Raw genomic sequence first — 27,354 nt, 5'->3', positions numbered from 1 at the left:
TGATTTTTAAAGATGATTTTGAGAGGGTGGGGAAACAGAAAAAGCAACTTCACTGAATATAGTTTCATAATGAAAGCATTTTACTACTGTGTACTGATTTGACAGTACGTGTTTATGATGCATATATTATAGGTGATAAATTGTGGTCAGAAAAGTATAATTTACGTAAGGTATAAGTGCTTGAGATTTTTCAGTCACTGTCATCTTAAGCAGAGTTACACTTTTCTAAGTCCATTAAAATCAGTAGATTTAGAAGAGTATAAATCTGGTTAGCATGGCACTGTGCATCTTCTTTTGCCTTGTACTTTTTCTGTGAGCTTTATTTTGGCTTTATGTTGATTTTCTGTGAGCATTAAATTTGCTAGCAACTCACTGAAATGTATAGTACAAGCAGAGGACACATGAAGATTTGTGGAGAGGGCTCTCATTCCCCCACTAATGGACTTCCCCATGCTACTCTGCTTTTGCTCCTTTTCTCCCCACCAACAGCCTCTGTGACTTCTCCCCACCTACCCTTTTCAGTTCCCCCCTCTGTTCCACCACGACAGCTTTGCTTATCTACCGATACCATCCTGCATTTGGGATAAATCAACAACTGCCTGTATACACACTTTATCTGTGGTAGCCCCGACTTTGTGGAATTGCCTGCCTAAAGAGATCAAGAAAGCTCCCACTCTCCTGGCTTTTTGCAAACTATGCTAGACGGAATTATTCGGGAGGGCTTTCTACTCATTATAGGGCTGTGTAATAAGAAATAGTTCAAAGAGATGCCTTGGTAAGGAACAGGGACTATAGACTACTGTCTGCTGAATGTAGATACACTCCTACTGGATAGTTTGATGTTCCTAAAGATGGCATGTTAATATTTATGTTTTAATTCAAGAAGGTTCCATCTTTGTGTTAGGCTTTATGTTGGTTTTCAAATTTGTGGTTACCGTACCCTATTGCACCTGTTTTCATTGAGCATCCTGTTGATCATTTTGTATTTTTGCTCTGTGAATGTCCTAGCTATTAGCTATGAATTATATTGTATTCACTTGCAGTATGTAATCCACCTTGGATCTCAGTGAGAAAGGCAGACTATAACCAAACAACAACAATAATAATAATTCTGCCATGTTACTGTCAGTACTTCCTTCCTTCCCTGCCTCCAGCTCCCATACTCCCCATTTTGTTTTTTCTTTCCTCGCTCCCTCTTTACATATTCCCCTATCCTTCCTATATATCTATTTCCTATATTTCCTGCCTGCCCACACTTTTTCTCCCTCAAACTGAAACTCTGGCAGCCATTTTGGTTTACCTAGGCAAGTACAGTTCCTTATGGAATCCAAAATGGCTAGGATCTTGTCAAATTTTAGCATTTTAAATGTTTTTTATTTTACAGCCCCCTTAATATTATAAGTCTAAAATTCTTCTGCAAATTTGTGTTTCCCCAAGCTTTACAGAAACATCTCCCTTGTCTATCCCTGGCCCCGTTAAGCGGATTTTTAAAATCTTCAATCTGGGATCAGTATAGATATTTTGTGGGTCTAAGTGAAGTGAAGATGATTTTGTTTTTGAGGGAAAGCACAGTTGCCTCAACTGGGATTAATTCATTCTTGGAATCCTCAGCTAACTAGTTTCAGGTGGACAGCTGTGTTGGTCTGCAGTAGAAGATCAATATTGAAGTCTGGTAGCACCTTTAAAGACATCAAGATTTCCAGGGTATAAGCTTTTGAGAGTCACAGTTCCCATTTTCAGATTCAAGTAGGAATGAGGGAGAAAATGAGCAAAAGCAGAGGTAGCAGAGATAAAATCTTGTTAGTCCTTAAAATGCTACAGGACTTAAATCTTGCTCCCCAGCTAATTAGAGTCCAATACATGCAAGACTCTGATAGTGAATTTTAGTTTACTTCAGGAATATCTTGTGCCTGAGAACCTGATTCTGGATATGCTATAGATTTGTGAATGCCCCAGAAGGCACATTTGCATAACTAAGTACTCAAGTGCTCTGTGCCTGGGATTTGATCCATCCCCAGCACCTTTCTTCTTTGTCAGCTATGAGCATTCAGCTAGGTCCAGCTCAAAGGTGTATGTTTATTTCTATTTTTTTATGTTATTTTTAGTCTTTTCTCAGTGAGACTCAAAGTTTGTAGTGTAAGTCAATGTGAACAATGCCTGGAACATTCCATAAACAATGGAATAGGTTACAGCGACAGTCAGTATGCTGCAATATAGGCCGTTTCCCCACGGTCTAAAAATAGCGCTATACTCACAGAAGGCTGCCAGCTTCCTCGCGTGATTTTTGATGCCATCCATTTACAAAATGGAGGCAGGCAGCCAAGAAAGCACCATCATCACTGCAAAGATGACAAAGGTCATAGGACTTGCAAGAGTTCTCTTCTGAGTTTTCTCCTCACGCAGAAAAAGCACAGCCAGAAAACTTGGAAGAGAATCCTTGAAACACTGTGTTGAAATCTGAAGGGGGAGTTAAGCATCCGGTATTCGGAAGAAAACCTGAAGAGGTATGGAGCCAAACATAGCAAAAATTGTCCATGCAAATAAGGCCCATGTGAACAGCACATAGTGAGAGGTGAGCAGTACAAAGAAACAGCTGAGCAGTAAACAATGGTTGTCATGTTACCAATACAAATGGGAAAACTAGAGTAGGACATTTAGAATTGAACAAAAAAACAGTGTAGATAAAACTGGAGGTGTACACAGCTGACAAATAATGTAGAACTTGAGCGAAGAGATTCATTCCCAAGTGGTTTCTGCAGTCACAAGGGAAAATATATGTCACCCTCAAGTATCATTTTTCAAGAACCTATGGCCGTCGTCACACGGGCTTTTATTTAGCGCTAAAATGGCATTATTTCCCGGCAAACACCCACCTTATTCCAACACTGTAGCGATTTTCTCTCTTCTGCTTTGTGCTTGATAGTTGCGCTATTTTGTGCCTCAGTGTGAATGCCTCACATCGATGTATTTCGCCTCGCAACGTCCTATGCCATCCCTTCAATCCCAGAATCCATTTCTTCCTGCGACTCCCCTTTTTTTTATTTTATTATGTCCTTATAACGCCATAACGACATAACACAATGCAAACTTTCTGCTGAAGTAAAAATGACTCAGTCGCCATGGCAGAGTCTTCAGCGATGGGGATCACGTCAGACAGGGAGTTTTCTGCGGGCAAAGGGCTATTTATATAATTTCAAAGTTGGAAAAACAAAAGGGTCGTAATGTTTTGCTCTAACGGAATGTTTATATGCAGTTATTCCGTTATAGCGGAATTAAATGCCAGAATAATAAAAAAGGGGGGGGGAGAGCTGCTTCTGTGCGGTTAGAGAGAACAGAACAGAGTGTTTCGGTGTGGACAGCTGGTGGCGCGAAGAGCCGTTAGGTGACCCAAAGAAACGTTACTGTGCCGATAAAAGATAGGACGCTATATGCTGTAAATTTAACGGAAGAGAGGCCCATGTGACGACGGCCTATGTTTCTTTGTACATTTAATGAGAATCTTGTTACAATGTGCTCAGCTCTGCTGAATAGGACACAGTTCTTTTCAGGACACTAGTGAGAGCAAGACCAACCATGCATGGAACAGATCAAACTAGTTTATATGCTAGTGTAGTGCACTATTGTATTTAATAATTATATAAAGGCATACAAACAGTTATATTACCTCTCTCATAGGAATTAAAGATACCAATTGAATTTACAGGGTAAACACTTAATCAGTTCAGAGGTCGTCTTCTCATTTTGTCTTCTCAGGGAAGGCAAGTAGGAAGCCAGCACCCATTGTGGTGCGTAACGTTATGGTTGGAGAGTGTAGAAACAAGCAGTATTTCTTGGCATGGTATCTTTTTCTCTGGGTTTCTCTTTTCTTTGACTGTTCAGAGGTCTCTTGGCCAGATGATCCTTGTTTGCAGAATGAAATGTTCATTGTCATTCTTCTGTACAATCCTGCATTGGGGACTGCGCATGCGCAGACCTGCAGACAGAGAAACTTTCTAGCTTCTTAGAGCTCTGTTAGGGGCCACTTCTCCTAAGTCACACAGAGAAATCATTTTCCTGCTGAAACAGTCATGTGACCACTGGAGGCGCGAACCCTCCCCAGTTTTCTCTTAGCCGCCACAAAGAGAAGAACTGTGCTTCTGAGCTCGTTTGTTGTTTTTTGTATGAATTTGATGCATTTGCTTCTGTTGGCTTTTTCTCACTTCAGACTGTTTCTGGACTTCATTACTGTGTACCATTTCAAACTTGGTGATTTTGGTGCTATTACTTGAGCTGATCCAGTCGAGTAAGTTGGTGTGGAGAGCAATTTTGCTATGCCGCAAAAAACCCACTTCAAGAAACGTTCCTAATGCAGGACAAAAATGACACACACTGATCAGCATGATCTGTGTCTTTTGTGTTTGGGCGAGGAGCATAAAGTTGGTGCTTGTTCCATCTGCCAACAATTCACCCCTAAGGCCAGAAATGAAAGGGCTCAACGGTTGAAGGCTGTGTTGTGGGAGAAAGTATTTTCTGGCTCCAACGCTATGGCTGTTAAAACACCCACCTCCAAAGAGTGCCAAGACAGGTTGGATTTGAAGACCACTAAGCCTTCTTCGAGACGACAGTCAGAGGCAGGAATCATGACTTCTGTTTGCTTGGTTCCAAGGTCAGATCTGACTGCCTCTAAAACCCATACGTACATCATTGGAGCCGAGGTTGTCTCCAAGCCCCCAGCAAAGAGGTCTAAGAAGGCTATCAGCACTCCTGTTCCGGTTCCAAGTCCGATCAGAGTCAGGCTAAGTGGGATCAATCACAGGAGGAATTAGTGACTCTGAGGAGGCCATCACTCCACTTTGATTCATCTGATCAGTCGCTATTTAGGGTGAACTTCAGGAGCGGGAGCCAGCCCCTGAGGTGCCAACCTCAGCTATCTGGACAGCAGAACATGGGGTTGAACTGGTTCTGTTTAGGGATCTGGCCCCAGTGAGGGAAACTTTGATTCAGGCTCAATCTTCAACATCCCGAGTTCCCTCTCTGACTCTGAGCCAATGTAGTGAGCACAGATCCAAAATACATCACTCATCAGAACCGAGATGCTCTTCTCAGCACAAACATGACATGCTGTGCTGTATTCCACCACTTCGTTACAGCTGTTGGCCGGGGAGCCCACAAGGCTTTGACGCCCTGGAACCGAGACTATCAACTTCATTGGGGAAGACTTGGCTCCCCCCACTGTCACCCAAGCAACTTCAACAGCAGTATGATTCCAAGGAAGAGGACGAGGATCCACTTGTGGCACCTAGTGACCTTGGATCTGAGACATTGGAACCATCTCTCAATGAAAACATCGGACCATCCTCGGGTGTCCCTTATGAGAACCTTTGACTATACGCAGAGCAGATGTCCAGAATGGCCTAGGCTCTGGACCTTAATGTGCCTTCCTCCACCCTGAAAGCCTCTGGAAAATTGCTGGGCAGACTGTACAGTGATGCTCCATCATTAATGGGGTTTCCCATTGTGGAAGGTCTAGACAAAGTCATCTTAAAAGTATAGGAGAAACCAGTGAAATTGCCTCCTACATCCAAAAGAGTGGAGGCAATGTATAAAGTCGAGCAGGACACCTGGCCATCCCTCTTCAAACATCCTGTACCGTCATCTTTGATCAGAGAAGAAGTTTATAAACAACATCCTGATTCGCACTTTGCATCACTAAACAAGTAGCACAGGAAGTTGGATGGCTATGGCAGGCACCAATACTCTATCTCCGTGCTTAACTTAAGAATTGGTAACCATTAGATCATCGTGGGAGATTACCAGTTATATTTGTGGAAGAAGCTCTCAGACTATGTCATGGGTTTGCCCCAAGACAAGAAGGCAATGTTCACGTTGCTACAGAATGAGGCCATTTGAGTAGCTAAACAGAAGATGAATGTAGGCCAACATGCTGTGGCGATTTCAGCCAAAGGAATGGCTAGTTCCATCCTGATAAGGTGTCATTCCTGGTTAAGATCAACGGCCTTGCCTCTGGAGACGAGAGCAAAAGTGGAGGAGATACCCTTTGGGAGATCAACTGTGTTTGCTGCTGCTACAGACAACACCCTTTCCCAAAAGAAGAAAAATCACCAGACAGCCAAGTCCTTGGGAATAGTCCCTGCAGACCAGCACTCTTTTAAGCCCAAAGTACTTCCCTAGACACCAGTATGGGTACCAATGCTAGGAGAGGCCCTACAGGCATTACCAACAGCAACAGGGCCAATATCAGTACCCTTATTAGCTGATCTTATCTTACCCGATGCAGCAGTGTAGGAGGAGGCCATATAAGCAGAAGACTACACAGCCTGCAGTCCAGCAAAAGGACAACCAGGGCCCCTCCAAGCAATTCTGACTTGTTGCAGCCACACCTGACCTGAACCTGTCTTACACAGAGAGATTGTCCACCTATTACTCTCAGTGGGAGTCAATAACATCAGAGTCTTGGGTCTTAGTCATTGTTCAGTATGGCTACAGGTTGGAGTTTGTGGCTAAACCAGATTGCATCTTGTCATCTTTGACTACAGTCAATCTGATATTAGAACTCAAAGGGGAAATTCAATCCCTATTGAAAAAATGGGTCATCCAAGAAGTACTGAGCATCAGTAACTTTCATGGATTATTTTCAAGGTTCTTTCTGGTCCCTAAAAAGGATGGAAGTCTAAGACCTAGTTTAGATCTCATGGGTTTGAATTATTACCTCAAGGTATCTAAATTTAAGATGGGTGTATCAGTACACAGTGTTACCATGTGGTTTGTCAACTGCAGCCAGAGTTTTTACCAAATGCATGGCACCTGTGGTAGCCTATCTGAGAACACAAGGGTGTTCAATCTTTCCATATTTAGATGATTGGTTGATATCTGCCACATCAAAGGAAAAGTTAATGCGAGATGTTTCTCTGCTGGTTGATGTATGTTTACGCTTACATTTGGTAATAAATATGGACGAATCCAAACTTGAGCCCTCTAAAAAACTGACTTACATTGGGGCGATCCTGAACTTCACAATTGGCAGGGTAACTTTACCTCCCGACAGGGCACGTTCCATTCAATCTCTATGTTATGACCCTTTCTTTCTCTTGGGTAGATTTTGTCTTAAAGCTTTTTTATTCTTGCCCCCTCTTGGTACATTGCTGCCACCAGGAATTAAATTCCAGAAAAACTTAAATTTCTCCTTTTAGTAACATACCCAAGGGTCAGGCTTTTTCGTGGTACTAGAGTTGCCAGGTCCAAGTTGGGAAATTTCTGGAGACGTTGGGGGTGGAGGGGTCTCAGAATGGTATAATGCCATACAGTCCACCCTCCAAAGCAGCCATTTTCTCCAGAGTAACTTATCTCTGTCACCTGGAGATCAGTTGTAATTCTGGGAGATCTCCAGCCACCACCTGGAGGCTGGCAACCCTACATGGTACTATGTGATCCTGAGGAAAGGAATGGGATATAGGAGTGACAGATACTCTGGGATATAAAAAAAACAATGTACACTTTCATTTTTATAAGAAGCGTATCGGTTTCATATTATTTCTAAAACGATGGTTTCAAAAGAGTAGTTCTTAATTCTTAAAGTTACTTTACTTAAACCCAGTCACATAAATCTCTCAGGCTTCACACACAGTTTGCCTGCTTTTGATATTAATTTCTCTCTCAATTACAAGTAAGACCTTTTCTCAGGCGCACACACAGTTTGCCTACTTTCTCCTGACTGAATGTTCTTTCACAAACACACAGTTCAGGCTTCCACACAGGTTATATTTCTTTCAGAAAACATAAACAAACTCAGGCTGCACACAGCTTGCCTGCTTTCTCCTGACTAAATGTTTCTCTCAGAACTGCTTAAAAATACTCAGACTGTACACAGCTTACCTGCTAATACCCTGACTCAATATTTTTCTCAGAAATACTTAAACATGCTAAGGCTGCACACAGCTCGCCTTTCTTGCCCTGACTAAATCTTTTTCTCCACTCTCAGTCTAAAATTGCATTCACTCTGCCCACACTCAGTCATCAACCAATCATATCACTCACTCATCCCTCTCTTTCACCCCCCTCTTTATCTATACCACACCAAGCATTTAAAGACACACACACACACATTTACTTAAAATCATTACACTCTATGTCTATAGAGTATATTTTCAACTGTTTATTGTCTCACATAGTGTCAAGCCTGGTTATATGTATTTTATTGCTTGTTTGCTGTACACTGCTTTGAAAGCTGAAAAAAGCAATACTGTGACCTTTTATATATGCTTGTAAGGATGGGATGCTTTGGGAAAGCATATTTTATTGAAAACTGAATTGTCTTGAGCAGATAATGTTGCTTGTAAGTGATGATGTTACATAGCTTACTTTTTAAAAACACTGTTCACTATGTTCGCTGTTAATTATGTTCACTGTTCACTATGCCATTTTTGCAATGCAGAGTTGTCTTATTTCTATATCAGTCAGTGTTGTTTGTTTTAAAGGAGATCGGTTTTCATTATATAGGTAATTATTTGGTTACCATATTAGAAATATTATGAGTGTTTTGCCTTACTGTGATTTTGTGTTCTGTGTGTTCTTATGAATATTAGGAACAGTGGTTAAATGATAAATTACTATTACTATGATTAAACCAGAGTAGAAGCCTGTTACAGGAGTGGAATACATGTGGTAAATTTTAAAAATAAAATAGATGAGGGAACATAAAAAGTATAGAACTAAAGTTTTTTTAGATGTGTGTTCTAGAAAATTTTATATGATGATTTTCATTATCTCTATTTCCCATATACTCAAAATCATACACAAATTACCCCATGATCATGTTTTTAAAAGTTATTATTTGAAGATCATTACTTGATTACAAATTTTTTTTCATAATTTTGAACTTTTGTGATTTGCAATATCAGGTTACATTGTCACTCAGCTGGCTTTGTCACTCATCTGAAACTTAATTCTTCAGTATAAAATGGTTTATTTCCTGAAAAGATAGTTCTGCACAAGGCACAGAATCAAACAATCCCAGCTTAAGTGACATCACAGAATAACTGCACTTGATGTGGCTTGGCAGCAGCCAGATATATACAGATTGCATTAAGTGTATATAAAACTTGTGGATTAGCTATAGCACTCTGAAAGATGAGATATTTTCAAATTGATGCTAGGAGCAAGTTGAAAAAATGCTGTTAGCATGCTTGTTGCAAACCAGGATGTTCTGTCTGCTTGTTCTGTTCATCTACCTGGGATTTTAAATATATCATCTGCAATATTATTTATTAGAGATGTTTGTACCGTAATCCATATATAGGATAGAGGACTGGATCCCACAGAACATTTCCACTGGGGCAAGAGCTCTTGCACAAGCACAAACATAGTCATTTCAAGTAGTCCATGTGTGATAAGTCAACAACTGTATCCCATTTTGCTTCTTGCTTGCACAAGAAATAATACAGGGAATAATTCAGCATCCTGCCCCATAATGACCTTCTTCAGTCCAGTCATATCACACTTCCAAATTGGACTGTGATGATTGACTTGTATAGAGCAGAGCCAGTGTGGTGTAGTGGGTATAGAGTGTTGGACTAGGATCTGGGTTTGAATCCCAACTCTGCCATGGAAGTTCACTTAATCTTCTTAATCTCTCATCCTAAGCTACCTCACAGGGTTGTTGTGATGATAAAATGGAGGAGAGGAGAATTTTGTAGGCTGTTTTGGGTCCCCGTTGGGGAGAAAGGCACATGTGTGTATGAGTAATAATTAAAGATTTAATTAAAGATAAATTACCTATGAAAGAAAAGAAGCGAGCAGTGATGGAAACAGAAGAAACCATTATGGAAAACTGAAGCCATTATATGTATTTACTGAACATACTAGCCCTTTCTCTCAGAATGAATATCATTTGTTTCCTCAGTTATTTTGGAGAATAATAAAATAAGGTGATCCAAAGTAAAACTCAAAAGCCTAGGCAAAATAAAACAGTCTTTTTAACTGGTGCTTAGAAATTGAAAGGGTTGGTGCCAATGAACTTCAAGGGGGAGAGCATTCTACAGATGGGCTGCCACTGCCAAAAAACCTGCCTCACCTCCACAGGCAGAAGTACATAGCGCATGGTTTAGGAAGAAAGTCTTAACTGGCAGGTAGAATGATATAGGACAAGATGGCCCATGATCATCAGTTGTTTGGGGCTTTAAAAGTGAGAACCAACACTTTGAATTGTACTTGGAAACAGGCTTGCTTGTTCATCCACTGATCCTTTGGGAATTTCATTAGATCAATGAGTCTCAAATTACCTATGGGCTTTCCTATCTATAAAAGGGGAAATAATAAGATTCCCCCAGAGGTAGTAGTTAGGGCTGAATAACATGACACTATTATAATTTAAAAGCGGTGAAATGTTTCATATGCATCAATTAAGAAGTTGCAGCAAGGCGATTTCCTCTAACCAGAACAAGGCTTTCTTTTCAGTTCCTTTCTTTTTATGGTTGTTCTAGCACTAAAGCTAAATTTAGGTAAGAGAGGGAAAGAAAGCAGAAAGAGCAAACAAAATATAGTTGGAACTTAAGAGCTTTGGCTGAAAGCAAAAAAAAAATCAGCTGCAGTCTTAGTTCTGTAAAGAACTTAAAGCTGCACATTCCTTTAATTTAAAAGACACCTGTCAGCATAAAAAAAACACCCATGCCACTGGCAAGTTGGCACGGCTTTTTTTGAAGACTGATTAAAAAAATTGCAGCATTTCAGTTACATTATTTTGGGAGAATGCCATTGTTAGTCTTCACAGTTCCTTCTTGCATATTAACATCACTCTTCCAGTCAGTCTCTTGCATAAACAATCTTCAGCTTGTCATAGATCCAGAGGAGTTAGCCGTGTTAGTCTGTAGTAGCAAAATAGAAGAGTCCAGTAGCACCTTTAAGACTAACCAACTTTACTGTAGCATAAGCTTTCGAGAACCACAGTTCTCTTTGTCAAAACAACAAGAACAAGCAAGAACAACAAAAGTAATGAAACTGACAAGCTGAAGAATAGAAAAGAGTTCAGTAGAACCTTTAAGATTAACCAACTTTATTGTAGCATAAGCTTTTGAAAACCACAGTTCTTTTCGTCAGAACTGTGGTTCTCGAAAGCGTATGCTGCAGTAAAGTTAGTTAGTCTTAAAGGTGCTACTGGACTCTTTTTTATTCTTCAGCTTGTCAAGTTTCATTACTTTTGTTGTTCTTACTTGCCCTTAAAAAGTGATTTTTTCCTATATCCCACCACAGCAGCTTTGCTGATCTGAACAGGGCCTTCTGCAGGTGCCACCTTGCATGTGGGCAAAATCAACAGTTGCCTATGAACATGCATTATCTGTGGTGGTCCCCACCTTATGGAATGGCCTGTCTGAAGAGGTCAGGAAAGCTCCAAATCTTCTGGCTTTCTAAAGGCTGCGGAAGGCCATGCGGCTTCCCCCCCACTTTCTTTCCCATTAAACATATTTGACATGTGGACACATAGTGAGAAACGCCCCTCCTCATTCCTGGCCACCAGAATTGTTGTTGTGTTAAGTGGAGGGTTTTAACGAACCTGAAGTGGCCAACTGTTTTGTCATCATGACACCGTTTTAATATGGCTCAGAGGTAAATAGTTCTTTCAACCTCTCAAATGCTCGTTGGCACTCCAAATCCCATTCAGTTTAGCTCCTGGCTTTGTATCCCCTGCCCTCCTCCCCTTGGTTTTTAATAAATCAGAGGGAGGGTATTTCTCCCCTTCCCTTTTCAGCTGGGAACTATCTGCACAAGGGAGGATAAAGCCTCCGAGGTCACATAGACTCCTTTCCCAGTGCTAGGAACTGTCTAGTGAAAACAGTTCATGGAAGAAGCTGCAAGACATAATCATAACATTGGAACTTACACACGCGCGTGCATGGGTATGGCAGATGCTAGCATTTTTGAACATGACCAAAAAATGCTTTAAAACCACCATAAATAAGCTACATCGCCATCACTTATCCCATGTATTTCTATATATAGTGACAAGCCTGTGCAGAACAATATACCATTGAAGAACCTTTAAAGAAATTTTCTTTTAAACTCATAGACGTAATTCCAATTCCACCCCCATTCCTCTAAATAACTGTTTGTCTGTAAATCCCTATTCCATTTTCTACTATAATTTAACAGAACACTCAAGATTTAATAAGTAGAAATAGATTTTAGTAATTAAACTACCTGGTAGCTGATTAGTGCTAGTTATAAGCTCAAGGGCTGTTTTTACTCTTAAACCACTTTATAGTGCAATCCTAAACAGAGGTACTCCAGTGTAAACACACTGAATTCAGTGGGCTTAAACTGAAGTACCTCTGTTTAGGATTGCACTGATAATTACTCAATAACATGTATGCCAGTGTCTGATATGAAAAAAAAACTGAAATAATGTGGTCTGTCCACTAATTTAAAACCACTTTTTCATAATTCAACTCCTGATAACATTTTACCAGATTTCCTATTACTTCCAAATTATTCTTCCAAATAGGGATGGCAGTCCCCAGCTGGAGACGGGGGAATCCCACGCTCCCTCTTTCCACACCCTGCCCCTGCTTACCTGGAGAGTGGGAGGAAACTCACTTCCCAGGGAACACTCCAAGGTGGCCCAGCACATTCTTGCATGCTGCAGCAGCCTGATTCGGGCCCGATTTGGCTAGAATTGGGCCTGATTCAGCCAGATTCATCCTGAATTGGGCTGCTGCAGAATGCAGGGGCATTCCTGAGTTCCACAGCAGCCAGATATGGGCCTGAATTGGCCAAAACCGGTCTGAATTCAGCCTGAATCAGGTCATAGTGGGCCGCTGAGGAGTGGGGCAGTGCTGCTGCACTCCACAGCAGGCTGAATCAGCCTCCTGGGGAGTACAGGAGCCCTCCCAGGATGGCACATGACCCACTCGATGATGTCACTTCCTGGAAGTGACATAATTGCACAGGGTGGAAGCATGCACACCACAGGGGAAGACATTAGGTAAGTGCCGAGCCTCCAAACTCCCACCTGGGGAGGGGTGTCGGAGGACATGGCAACTCTGCTTCCAAACCTTATGTTCATTTACATTTTGAATTATCTGTGATAGCTCATTAATTAATGTAGAGCTTAATGGAGAAAGACCAGGACTTTATATCATTCTGCATATATCACTTTTAAATTTTTAAATTTTAATCTTACTTTCTGAAACCAAAATAGATCCTTTCATTGAAAATGACTTGCTTCCTGTTATAGGTTGCTTTCTGTTTTTAAAGTTTCTAATCCACAAAATAGGGTTGCCAGGGATCCAAGAAGGGAGTGCAGGAGGTTGGAGAGCAGGGGACAGCGGTGGGAAGAGGACTTACCTTCTGGTGCCTCCCAACCCCACTCACCTGGCTGGTGGGCGAGGGGAAGGCATAGGGATGTGGAGAGGCATATACACACACTCCCCTGCCATGCCAGAACTGACATCATTTTCCATCGTGATGAAGGAATCCTGGCATGTACTAAAGCGGAGCTGAGTGAAAACTTCCCTTTGGAGGCCATTTTCACTTGGCTCGGCTTCAGCACGCAAGCAGTATGACTTCTCTGTCATGTTGGAAAATGAGTGCAACAGGGGAGATATAAGTTGCTGTGAGTGCTGAAGTGGATCTGAGTGAAAGCTGCCTCCAAAAGGGTGGTTTTCACTCAATTCCACTTCAGCACGCGCCAGGATGCCAACATTGCTGGTGCAATGGGGGAATGCAGGGATGCATGCACGCACTTCTCCCTACCCCCATTCTCCCCACTTGCTGGCCACATGAGTGGGGCTTGGAGGTGCCAGATGGGGATAGGGTTTCCCCTGCCCTGGGCCAGGGGGATAGCAAGCCTACCACAAAAAAACTTGTTGTCTTATCCCATAAAATGAGTTTACTTATATTTTCCTAAAGGTTTTAGTTGGAAGTTTTTTTAAAATCCAAGTATATAGTTTCTAGTGTGGGGGTTTTCTCACAGGGACAGGCTTATGTATTTTCCCTGTTGTTGCTGTAGCTGCCAATATAGCACAGCATGACTAAAACCTTTCAGTATTTAAACACTTGCCTATTGGATATCATTATATCAATATAGCATTATAACAGTTCATCAGATTTCCAGGTTTCATTTTTAAGAAGTGAGTCTCCAGCCTTTTGTTGCAGATATGCTTTTCCCTTTTTATCTCTGCAACAAAAGGTGCTAGAGATTTTTTAAACATTGAAAGCTGGAAATTCAGAGAACCTGTTACACATACTGTTGTAACATTTTATTGATATTATGATATTCAACTGCCAATAGAAAGCCTCCCCTCCCCAGTAGCTGGGGGGGGGGAGGAGTGTCTGCTGCTAGGATAAGGGCAGATATAACAACAAGTCTTCTGTATCGCTCTTCTAGACAGATTAATGCTCCACTCAGAGCAGTGAAAAGGTCAGTGTTACAATTATCCCCACAATACAGCTGGGAAGCTGGGTTCTCAGAGGAGCGGCTTATCCAAGACCACTTGCTGATCTTATGGCAGTAGAGTGCCAATTCAATCCAGCAGAGTGCTGATTCACAGCCCAGCCACTTAACCGCTATGCTACAGCCGCCATGCAGATGAGAAAATACAAACTTGCACACACATATGGCAGCCATCCTGGCTTTATTGTGATCTTTCCCAAAACTTAGCAGCAAAGCCAGTTTGAGAGAGATTGGAGAAAGACCATTGAAACCCCAGGAGATGCACAAATGCACCATGATGCTGTAAGGAAGCAAGGGGAAAGCTCTGCTTTCCAACGACATTGAACCTGGGACAAATAACTCATGTGGAAACAACTTCACCAAATTGGTGAGCTGTGCTGGCCATGCCAAGCAATGCTAGTTCTTCTTCAGTAGATTTTGTTCATTTACCATTTTTGAAAATTTTATCTTTAATAACATTTTCCTCAATTAACCCAGACAGATTAGGCATATATTTTTTCTCCTTTTCAACATATATGCATGTAGCAAGATCCCATTTATTTCTTTGCATGCTAGGTTTATTTTTTTTATTTGAAATGAAACATGACTGCTGCATAAACTAGTAGGTAAGGAGGGTTGGATCATGTTCTGTATTTTGCTTTTCCCCTGAAAGCTCTTCTTCTCAGCTGTTTTCTCCTGGTTACAGGTTTAACATACTGAGAAGTTTAACTTTTGTTGTTGTTGCTGTTTACACTTGGTAACAGGCTTTGGTTGATAACTCTAGTTATTTGTTTCCAGATTGTATTTACATTTTCATAGTCTTGTGGTTTTCATAAAGGCTAAAATGAAGAAACAGCGAGGCAGTTACCAACAAGCTTGCAAGCAGAATGCTCCATTTACTTTGAGACTTAAAAGCTGAATAAACATTTGCCTTGAATAATCAAAAGGTTGTTGGGAAGTGGTGCGGTCACCAGTGTTCTTTTTCCTTGCCTTCAAAATTTTTGGACATGCTACATCTTTACTGATGATATCTGAGGAACAAATTAATTAGGGACTATCAGCTTAACATAATTAGCAATGACTCTACTCTAAGGAGAGGTAGTGACAAGCTGGTGAATTTAGCAGGTATTTTCAGCTAGTCTTGAATTCCCAAATGTATCTGATCTCTCATCATCCCTTGAATTCTCTGTAGTTAGCACACACACTCAATATTGTATCTTATTTACTTAGAATATGTCTCTGTCACCTCCACAGAGTCCTGCTTAAGGTGGCTTACAGTTAAAACAATGTTACAATATTAAAAACACACTATTAGTCATAAACATAAAAACTATCCATAAAACAGAAACAGACCATTAAAAAGCTGGTAAGAGAAAGCCTCTAATTAAAATTAGCCTGGGTAAATGTGTTTTGGAAGTATGTGCCAGTTAAGCCTCAAGGGGAAGAGCATTCCAAAGGCAGTGTGCCAACCCAAAAAATGCTGTCTCTAGTTGTAACCTACCTCACCTCTGAAGACAAGGGCACACAGAGCAGAGCTTGAGAGGCAGATCTTAACTGGTAGGCTGAATAGCACAGGAGGAGACAGTCTTTCAGGTAACCTGGCACTAAGAGGATGCAGAATCAAATACAGATCTCCAAGAACTGCAGACTAGGCAACATTTGAAATTCACCCTAACTTTAGTAACATTTAATAGAGCCAAATCCTCTTGAGCCATCAAGATTGCTTTCATATCCATGATTTGCTATTGGTTGTATGTTTCAGTCTTGTTCAGATGTTGTAAATTCTAGACCCGCTCTTAGCTTTCCTTTAACGTCTCTGTCAGGTTTATATTTTTGTCTCGATTGAGTTTTTTAAAAATTTCTTTTATGCATATCTTAATAATGGGAGATCCAGAAAATGGTTATGTTTAGTAATGTTCTTTGATAGATCATCAGTTTGAGAATCAAAGAAGAAAAGTCTTTAGTTCCATGAATACTGTATTTAAAAAAATAGAAAATAGACTCCTGGGCCGATTCCAGACGGCCCTCCCCATGCCAAAACATCGCGCGGAAAGCGCGAAATATCGCGTTTTCTCACGCGAGTTTTGCGCGACATCGCACGACAGCGCGCAAAACTCGCGTGAGAAAACGTGATATTTCGCACTTTCCGCGCGACGACGCGCGACGTTTCGGCATGGGGAGGGCCGTCTGGAATCGGCCCTGTTGTGAACAGTTTGGCTATTGTACCTCTTAGGTATAAAATGGTCTAGAGTACAAGTTTGGAATATTGCATCCTACGTTCATAAACAGAAGCATTTCATTCATATGATATCTCTTACAGGTGAGGCAAATGATAAAGATGTTCAAGTAATAGAACTACCGATAGTTGACAGTCTGCACCCAAGACCTCCTTATTTACCACTAGCTATTCCTGAAGATCTGGCTGATAGACTAATTCGTGTTCATGGGGATCCTGCGGTGTGGTGGGTCTCTCAGTTTGTCAAATATTTGATTCGTCCACAACCTTGGTTAGAAAAAGAAATGGAAGAGGCTACAAGGAAACTTGGCTTTAAACATCCAGTTATTGGGTAAGGATTTTTATAAGACAACTGATTCTGCAATCCTAACTCCATTTGGAAATAAGTTTCAAAGAAATCTGTGGAATTTAATTTATCTAACCCAGCATCCTGCTTGCAACAACGACCAGCTAAATAGCTCTGGAGAACTCACTACCCAAAATGCATCAGAAAAAAGAACACTGTCATTTTGAGATTGATAGTTGTTCCTTTTTTCATGCTCACACACCAGTATGTGAATACCTATGTCTTTGTTTGTCCCCAGCATTTAGTACTCAGAGGTATTTATTTATTTGTCTGCTATCTTTCTGTATTCTTTACCAATGCTGCTCCAAGTGGTTTATAGTAAAACAAGTACATTATATAAGTTAATTATATCTCCCCTCCTTTTCCCTCCCCAATTTCCACTATTTTTCCCAACTGCCAAGTGTTGACAGTTGGTCACCTTATGCCAACAGCTGGATAGCAAATGAAGGCAGACTGTGGCAACTGTGTCTGCTGCTAGAAATTGGTCTTCTTACAGTAGGAGCCAGGTAACAAAATGCCTTCTGTTTATCATCAAGTATTCCCCATATCTATATGAAGCCACTGGGAGAGATCATTGGGAGGTTTGGGCTGCAGAGTCACCAATATGCAGATGATACCCAGCTGTACCTTTCTTTTCCACTTCACTCCAAGGATGCTGTTGATGTTCCAAACCAGTGCTTGGAGTCAGTAATGGGCTCATTGAGAGTGAACAAACTGAAACTTAATCCTGACAAGACAGAGGTTTTCTGAGTTAGTAAAAAAGCAGACCAGGGACCCGAGATCCCTCCTGTCTTGGATGGAATTATACTCCCCTTAAAAAGCCAGGTTCACAGTTTGGGACTACTGCTTAACATAGCAGTCACTTTGTTATAAAAATCAAAACCTTTCCTTCTGCTTTAGCTTGAAAAGGGGAAGGAACCATAAATAAACAAAACACAATTTCTTGTTATCATCTGGAATAGCCCTAGTACTTATGATATTAGCAAACAGCGTTCAAAGAATTCAGTACATTTTACTACACAAATGAGCATAATTTCTGTTCCTTGTTGTTTATACTAACTTCATCAAACTATGGGTAGCTCTTTGGGTTTATTTTATTTTTTGAGTTTAATTGTAGCCTATGAAGTCAGTGTTTATTACTTAAGCAATATAATTACAAGTTATAATATAATTATGTAGGCTGTGATCTTCAGTCTCATTAACAACTTCTAATTTTGAATCTTTTCTGGTCATTATGAATGAAAAAAGGCAGCTCATCCATTCACACTGAAATCAAGATTTTAATTGCTAAATAAAGTTAAACGTGGGATTATAAGTGGCTTTTCATTAAATTTGAAAAAGAAATTACAGAAGTATCTATCAAATATCTGAGTCTACTTGCATACTCCATATTAGTGCAACTTGCTTGCTTTATGGTAGTCAAAAGTGGAGAAAAAGGCTAAGTCTGTCTTGGGCTGAATTAAGAAATTTATCATCATTACAATTATGCACTTAAAATACATGCGTTGTCTCCGTACAAATTTGTGTGTGTTATGTGTCATCTAGCCTTCCAAAACTTTTTGTCCTTAACAGCCTTGCTTAGGTATTGTAAACTAAAGGCCATGGCTTCCTCTACTGAGTCAAGCCATCTCATGTTGTGTCGTCCCCTTTTCCTACTGCTGCATTACTGTCTTTTCCAGTCACTCTTGTATTTTCTTTATGTGACCGAAGTATGATAGCCTCAGTTTAGTTGTTTTAGCTTCTAGGGAAAATCCAAGCTTGAATCCATTTATTTGTCTTTTTGACGGTCCATGGTATCTGTAAAACTCTCCTCCAGTACCACATTCTTCCAGTCAGCTTTCTTCATTGTCCAGCGTTCACATCCATGCATACTAACGGGGAATACCACAGTATGAATTATCTTGATCTTAGTCTCCAGTGACTTTTCCTTATACTTAAGGATCTTTTCTAGTTCCTTCATGGCTACTCTTCCAAGTTCTCAATCTTGTTCTGATTTCTTAATTGCAGTCTCAAGTTTTCTACAAATTGGCAACTATATTTGAGCCTGCTATGTATCTGTGTAACAGTCAATCTTTGCCTGTTTAGCAGATGTTTCTGTATTAGCAAAATCACAGTGTTGTGATTCCACTGTGACGTGCTTAGAACATGTTAGCATTTGGCCTCCAAAAATGTATAGCAATTATATTTGATTTTCAAGGGCAGAGTAACATTTTTTCCTCACAGAACCATATAAACAATCTGTGCCCTGTGGTTCTATACACTTTTCTTCTGAATAAAGTTGTCTTCTAATGCTCTTTTAAGGTTCATTCTGATGAGAGCAAATCCAAAATATTTTTTCACTTCCAGCATTCATGTCAGAAGAACAGACAAAGTAGGAACTGAAGCAGCATTTCATCCAATTGAAGAATACATGGTACACGTTGAAGAACGTTTCCAACTTCTTTCCCGCCGAATGCATATTGACAAAAAGCGTGTTTATTTGGCTACAGATGATCCTTCTTTATTGCAAGAGGCAAAATCCAAGTAAGTCCACCCCTGTACATAATAGGTGCAAAAGTGAATTTACATAAAGTAAATGCATTTAAATATGATTTAATATCTTAAATATGATTTAATTTAAACCTGTTCAGTATTTGTAAGTGGGACAGTATGCTTAATTCAGTATGCTGTCTTGAAATCAGTGTTTTTTTTAGCATATACATATTCGGAGCTATTAGTAATGAATGAACTCTGACCATTCTGGATTCTTCTGTTTTGAAACTTAATATAATAGATTTATGTAGAATATACATAAATATTTTGACCTTGCTGTCATGTTAGAAATTGGAAAGGAGTAACATAGGATTACACAGGATAAGGTGCATCAAAACATGAGAGTTTAGGTAACTTGTAATGTGAATTCTACATTTGTGCGGACAGTATCAAAAAATCTTTAACTTCCATTTTAAGGTCACTTGACTGAGCTATATCGGACTAAGTTTGATAAGAAATACAAATAGTTCATAGATAAGGGTACGTATTTTATCTGCAGTTAGCATTAATGCTGTAATTTTACCAATTTTACCAACAGTAGGATTTCAGTCTTGTAATACTTTACAACAGGGTGCAGTACTTTTAACTGGGATGTGCTGATAGTTATAAATAATTTGATGGATTTCAATTTATTATTTATTTAAACATTTTCTAGGCCCGTGGTTCCAATCTGACAAAAATTAGCTGAAACAGTATTATATAATGGGGCTATATTGCTGTGTTCTGTGTGTAGGACAAGTTTGGGAGATATTCTTAATCTACAGTGAATGATACATACATTATCACCCTGATCCCAACTTCCACTGGGCTCCTGAATGCAGAGAACTGCAGGAACTCTCTGTTCATTTCAGGGTCAAGGAGAAAGTATTGCAAGCACATATAAGATTGCAACAACTTGTTTTGAGCACTAGATCTTCTGGGTCAGGATTCATCAATTTTGTCTCTTTAGTGTAGAACATAGGAGGTACCCTGCTGGATCATACCAGGGGTACTTTCATCCCAGTAGTCCTGGAGGGCCAGCAAACAAGGGATAGAGGCCAAGGCCATCCTTTGATGTTGCTTCCTCACCCTGGTATTTAGAGGTTTACTGCTACTGAATGTGAAGGTTCCTTTTAGTTATCATGGTTCATCATCCAGCATTGATGGCTGTATCCTCTATGAATCTGTTTAATCCTATCCCACTGGCAGTTAATTCTTCAATTTAATTGCTTATTGGGTGAAGAAGTACTTCCTTTTTTCTGACCTCAATCTATTATCCATCAACTTCATTGGGGTCCTCAAATACTAATATTACAGGAAAGAGAGAAAGTGTTCTCTCTAACCACTTTCTTCATCCCATATAAAGCAATACCACTCCCCAGTTATCTTTTCTCTAAGCTGAAAAGTGCCAGACTCCTTTAGTGTTTGGTGCTTCAACCATTTAATCATCTTAGTTAATCTAGAATCATAGGGTTAGAAGGGACCTCTAGAGTCATCTAATCAAACCCCCTGCACAATGCAGGAAATTCACAACTACCCCACGTGCCCCAGTGATGACCCCCCCCCATGCCCAGAAGATGGCAAAACATCTCCAGGATCCATAGCCAAACTGGTCTGTGGAAAATTGCTACCTGACCCCCAAGGTGGTGATCAGCATTACACTGGGCATGTAAGAAGACCACGAGAACTAAGCACTGCTGTAACTCATTCTGCCATCTCCCTCATGATCTGCCCAAGTTCACAGAGTCAGCATTGCTGTCATATGACCATCTAGCCTCTGCTTAAAAACCTCCAAAGAAGGAGATCCCAGCACCTCCCAAGGAAGCCTGCTCCACTGAGGGACTGCTCTAACTGTCAGGAAGTTCTTCCTAATGTTTATCCAAAAGCTCTTTTGATTTAATTTCAAGCCGTTGGTTCTGCTGGGGCAGCGGAACCTGCTGACCTGCTGGGGCAGCGGAAAACAACTCTGCACCATCCTCTATATGATAGCCCTTCAAGTACTTGAAGATGGCTATCATATCACCTCTTAGTTGTCTCCTCTCCAGGCTAAACATTCCTCTTATGCACTTTATTAATATATCTGATTTTCAATATCTAATTCGCAATGTGGTCCTATGTGTGGCCATTTAAATCTGGACATTGGGACCATGGACAGACAAGACAGTTCTTTCTACAAACCTGAAACTATCCCCAGGTTTGCACTAAAAAAAATATAAAATATTGGGGGGGGGGGGGCAAAATGATAAAAGGAACATCCTGTAGCTGCTGCCAGACCTGGCCCTATGAGTCCTCCCTCAAAGTCAAAACTGCCCTGGAAAGGGCCCCTCCCTATCTCCCTGCCTTTTTCAGATAGAAACCAAGACTTGAGTACTGTTGCTGTTGCCTAGCAATGGTAACTGAGGGCATGTGTTTCTGAAAGGCATACCTTTTATCATTTTGTGGGTTTTTAACACCCCCATGTCCTTTTTTTTGTAAGATTGTAAAATGTCTTGTAAGATTGTAAGATGTCTGTCCACTTTCTTCATTGTCCAGTTTATAGTAATTATAGTAATAGGTAATAACAAAATACGAATTATCTTGATCTCGGTCTCTAGCGGCACTTCCTTACACATAAGAATCTTTTCTAATTCCTTCATGGCTGTCCTTCCACCTCTCAGACTCCCTCTAATTTTTTTGGTTGCAGTTTCCCTCTTGTTTGATAATTGAGCCTAGGAATAAAAGATCTTTAATGATTTCTTCATTGTCAACCTTAAAACTGTGTATTCCCTCAGTAATTACTTGTGTCTTCTTGATGCTCAGTTGTATTCTTGCTTTGGCACTTTCTACTTTTTACTTTCAACAGTAGTTTATTCAAGTCGTTACTGTTTTCTGCCAGGAATATTGTGACATCTATATATTTCCAATTGTTAATGTTCCTTCCATCAATTTTCACTCCACCTTCTTCTAAATCTAATTCAGCTTTCCTTATGATATGTTCTTCCTTTTGGTTGAACATATAGGAAGATAATATACATCTTTGTATGGCACCTTTGTTAACTGGAAACCATTCTATTTCCCTATATTCTGTCCTAACAGTAGCCTCTTGACCAGAGTGTAGGTTGCACATCAAACTAATGTGGCATGCCCAGTTCTTTTAAGACTATCTGTCATGATCCACACAGTCAAAAACTTTGCTGTAATCTATGAAATGCAGCCTGATTTTCTTCTCAAATTGTCTGGCATGCTGTGTTAGCCACCGCAGAGTTGCCATACGATCTCTAGTGCTGCTTCTTCTTCTGAATCCAGCTTGAAAAATTGGAATGTAAATTGAGTCTGTGGGCCATTGTTTTGTTTGTCTTCTTTGATGACATATTCTTGTTAAGATTTTGATAGTTTCTGTAGGTTGAATTAGCACTATTGATATCCTATCTACTGTTGGTGACGTGTTTGTCCCAGTTGCTTTGAGTATACCTTTCACTTTACTTTCTAAAATGGCAGGATATGACATTTACATACCCTATTATCAGTCACTGATTTCCATTTAGAATAATTTGACAAAAAGTCTTAAATCTAATAGCTAATCAGGCTGCAGGATATGATGATATAGTAACCTGATAGCAAAATGTATGCTAATTTAAATATTGTTTTATTTAATATTATAATATATTTTTCCAGATACCCAAACTATGAATTTATTAGTGACAACTCCATATCATGGTCAGCAGGTCTCCATAATCGGTACACTGAAAATTCTTTGCGTGGAGTTATTCTGGATATACACTTTTTGTCTCAGGCAGACTTCCTGGTTTGTACATTTTCATCACAGGTAAGCAATTATAGTTTGTACCATCTGTTGCTGTAAGTAGGTTCCTACAATGTAATTTTTGCATTGTATAATGTGCTTCGCTTCACAACTTTCTGGTCTCTGGTTGGTTTGAGATTTCTACAACAAAAACCTTATTTCATTGTCTTTTGGATGTCTCATCCTGTTGATTGTATTGGCTTATTTGTAATCTGCCTTGAGTCCTAGCAAGAAAGGCAGACGATGGATGGATGGATGGATGGATGGATGGATGGATGGATGGATGGATGGATGGATGGATGGATGGATGGATAATGCATGATGGTAAACTTTTGTATGTCTGTAAACCAGTAGCACAAATAATAGAAGGGCTACCTCAATAGAACAGTATGCAAATATTAATAGACAGATACTATTAAAAGCTTATTATAAATCATAATATAATATTGTATTTATCAGGAATATCGTAACTGTACATTTCGAGAAAGGATATTGCATATGTGGAAGAAGGTATATAAAGGGGCATGAAAATCATCAGGGGTTACAGTGTTTTCCCTGCAAAGAAAGATTTGTAAGACTGGAGCTTTAGAGTTTAGAAAAAGATAACTGAGAGAAGACTTAGTAGAGATTAATGTAATTATGAACAGTGTGAAGAGATCGAATAGAGAGAAATTTTGTCAAAGCCATAAAAGTTAGGCTGGGTCAGGGTGGGAGCAGAGCGTTATCCAATGGAGTAAATTGACAAGAGCTTTAGGATTAACAAAGTAAATTTCTTCATCCAAATTTTTCTGGTGGAATTCAGTGCCACAAAATGTGTTGTGATGGCCACTAGTTTCAATTATTTTTAAAGGGATTCATGGAGGATTGCCAGGATTTCTATAAATGGATAATATGTGCCCAGCCTTTAAACACCAAGTGCAAGGGACAAGAATTAAGAGTGGCTGTCTCAAATATTCACTGTTTGTGAGCTTTGTGGTGGCATCACGATGGCCAGCAAGACAATTTTTATATTGTAGGGAATCTGACAAAGTGCTTTTGAGATTAATATGCTGTGACTCAAAATGCCAGTGACATAAAATTTTGAAAAAGTACTTGAGTGTTTTTGAAAAAATACCATTTAACAGTGAAATCACTAGTACTATTATTGCTAAGATTGCTTATTTTTGACAACAGCCTTCCTTACTCAAAAGATGATAGTTCACGTCAGTCAATAAATAGTAATAATTTGACTATTATTAGAGACATCGTCACACTGCCCCAGGAGCGTGCCTGGGAGCTCTGTTCCCCCCTCCCCTGCTGCCAGCCTGGTGAGTGGTGGTAGGGTGCAGAGGGTGGGAGCAGTGGATCACCCGCCCCTGCCAGGGGACCTTGGATTTCTAGAAGCAGAACAGATAGTAGTGGGCAAGAGAAGGCACTGAAGAAAAGAGATGGGAGGGACCAAACAGCCATTTCTTGAAAGCTTCATTGTGAAGGCCAGTTTAGAGTGGTATGAATGCACCATGAACCCTATATTTATACAGTTGAAGCTTGCAGCCAAAGATAACCTGCCAATATGTGGAATTCAGACCCTCCCCTATTGTTTTGCCTTCATTGTGTCAGGTGCTCAGGATCACCTGTCATATTCAACAGATGCTATTGGGGTAATTCTGTTGTTTGAACCCAGGGTGGGAAACTGAGAACGAGAGATGTTGTTCCTGTTGTAATCTCTCCCGAGCCTGCTTGACCTTGAGAAGTCCAGGCATCACACAGCCTGTTTTCCTGCCTGCAGAGTTAGAGGACTGTTAGGGGGAAATTAGGAGTAGCCTTCGGGAACCTATATCTGCTTGAAACTTGTCTGTAGCTGCCAGTCCTAGCAAGGATGGTGCAAGTGTATGATACTGGCATTGTCAATAAAGAAGTTTACTCATGAAGTGAAGTCTCCTGAGAGTTGCCTGTCATCCTTACAGATTGCTAGAACTGGCCTTTCTTAATCCTTAGACCTAACTCACCATAGACGCCTAACTCTGAGTTGAGGGAGGCAAGGGGAATGGTGTAGCAGAGCCAACTGAGGGAAGCCTTAAAGACCCCGCCAAGGAGCATGGGCCCAACACAGGAGCGTTGGCTGGAGCCGGAGCTGGCGCAAGACTCCACACAGGTGTTTCCTAGCAGGTGTTTCCTAGCAGTCTATCAACTACAGAGCTTGAATGGATGGGACTCTGGTGGAGTGGACCCAGCGAGTGGCATCGGCCAGGAGGGAGCTGGACCCAAGAGATCATCAGAGGGCTCAGCTCCACAGACCATCCCTGATCCAATGGAATGATTTCCTCGAAAAAGGAGGGGAAGGTGATGAGGAATCAGGAAGGAGGGGAACACTGGAAGTGCCCTCCACTGATTAAGTGCAAGAGATCCGAGCTGAGATGGGGGAGATGAGGTGGATTGTATGCTTTCATGGAAAATAGCCAAGAGTCCCTCAGGAGACCAAGGCAGCCAGCTGGGTCAAGCCACCCAAGTGCCACAAGGCCAGCTACTTGTCCCTCCCCCAGATGGGCAAGAAGCACCGGCGCCACAAGGATAGGCACCCGTCCTTCCCCCAGATGAGTCCTGAGTCTCTCAGGAGACCAAGGCAGCCAGCTGGGTCAAGCCACCCAAGTGCCACAAAGCCAGCTACTTGTCCCTCCCCCAGATGGGCAAGAAGCACCGGCACCACAAGGCTAGGCACCCATCCTTCCCCCAGATGAGTCCTGAGTCCCTCAGGAGACCAAGGCAGCCAGCTGGGTCAAGCCACCCAAGTGCCACAAGGCCAGCTACTTGTCCCTCCCCCAGACGGGCAAGAAGCACCGGCGCCACAAGGCTAGGCACCCGTCCTTCCCCCAGATGGGCAAGGAGCCCCAGTACCAGCTGGCCTACCGGCCCAACTTGTACACCAGGCGGGAGTCCCAGCTGGGCCAATCCCTGGACCTCCATTGTAGACACCATGGGAGCTACAGAAACTAGAATCCCGCTTTGAGGGGGACCCAGAGGAGTTGGGATACTTCCTACAGCTCAAGCCCCAGAGCTTCAGAGTGTGAGAGCCTTCCTGCACACAATGTGGGCACAGTACGAAGATCCCCTCAGTGGGGAGAAAGCAAGAACTAAACTGAAGTGTATGTGGCAGGGGCAGCATCCAGTGCACAAGTTTGCAAGGTTTGTGAACTCAGAGTATGTGTTGCCAAAATTCAAGATTGGACTGAATCGGTGAAGGTGCAGTTTTTCCGTACCAGCTTGAACCCAGACTTAGTGGCCAAGGCCATGGTTCAAAATGACCCACGCACCCTGCTGGAGTGGATACAATTAGCGTGTGAGATTGAAAAAAGAGAGGAGGTTGTAAAGCTATTTCGCTTACAACACCAAGCCGGCCAACAGCAGGGAGCTGCTGAGAGAGGAAGAGGAGACAAGCCTTGCATGAGAGGACCGATCCCATTGGGCAAGATGGAGAGGAGGAGGAATCAAGGTTTGTGCATAAGTGTGGTGGGGTGGGCCACTTTGTCACGGAATGCCAGGGGTTGAGAAGAAGTCCCTCAGAGAGAAAGTTGGGACCCCGGAGCATCCTGGCTGGGAGGCCAAGGCAGGGAGGAGCAGCAGTCCCAGCTCACCTGAGACGGGGCGGAGCAGCATCCCAAGCGTGCGAGAAGGCAGCAGTGGCCAGGATGGGAGAAGCACCCGAGAGGCCAGGAGAGGTATCTCCTTCCAGCAGTGAGGAGGAACAGCCAGAGGGAAACTGTGCAGATGTGCTGTGACAGGCACCCATCAGCAGGTCAAAGAAGAGCAGGTGCCAAGCATGGTGAGAGAAAAGGAAACTTTATTTTTCCTCCCCATTACAATAGTACACCCTAGAAGGGGGATGCATATTAGGGCAAGAGCTCTGATCAATTCAGGGTGCAGCAGGGACTTAATTGCCCCAGCCCTAGTCACAGGTCTGGGACTGGATCTGGTGAAATTAACAGAACCTATTAGATTTGAGCAAATGGATGGTTCTCCTATGAAAGGAGTTCCCTGCACCTATGAGACTGAACTGACCCAAGTTGGAACAGGGAGTCATT

General features: G+C 41.4%; 1 protein-coding gene across 4 annotated transcripts in view; it reads left to right on the top strand.

Moving 5' to 3' along the window:
* FUT8 (fucosyltransferase 8) overlaps window positions 1-27,354 on the top strand; it is a 219,302-nt gene that overhangs the window by 175,613 nt on the left and 16,335 nt on the right. For all 4 annotated transcript variants that reach the window (XM_054972298.1, XM_054972297.1, XM_054972300.1 and 1 more), the window contains 3 exons: window positions 16,743-16,989; window positions 19,351-19,527; window positions 23,170-23,320. In XM_054972298.1, coding sequence (XP_054828273.1) covers window positions 16,743-16,989; window positions 19,351-19,527; window positions 23,170-23,320 — 575 coding nt within the window. The remainder of the gene's footprint in view (window positions 1-16,742; window positions 16,990-19,350; window positions 19,528-23,169; window positions 23,321-27,354) is intronic.

The sequence above is a fragment of the Eublepharis macularius genome, chromosome 2 (genome assembly GCF_028583425.1).
Source record: "Eublepharis macularius isolate TG4126 chromosome 2, MPM_Emac_v1.0, whole genome shotgun sequence".
NCBI lineage: Eukaryota > Metazoa > Chordata > Lepidosauria > Squamata > Eublepharidae > Eublepharis > Eublepharis macularius.
Note: the sequence above shows the minus strand (reverse complement) of the source record. Positions and strands in the feature narration are given on the sequence as shown.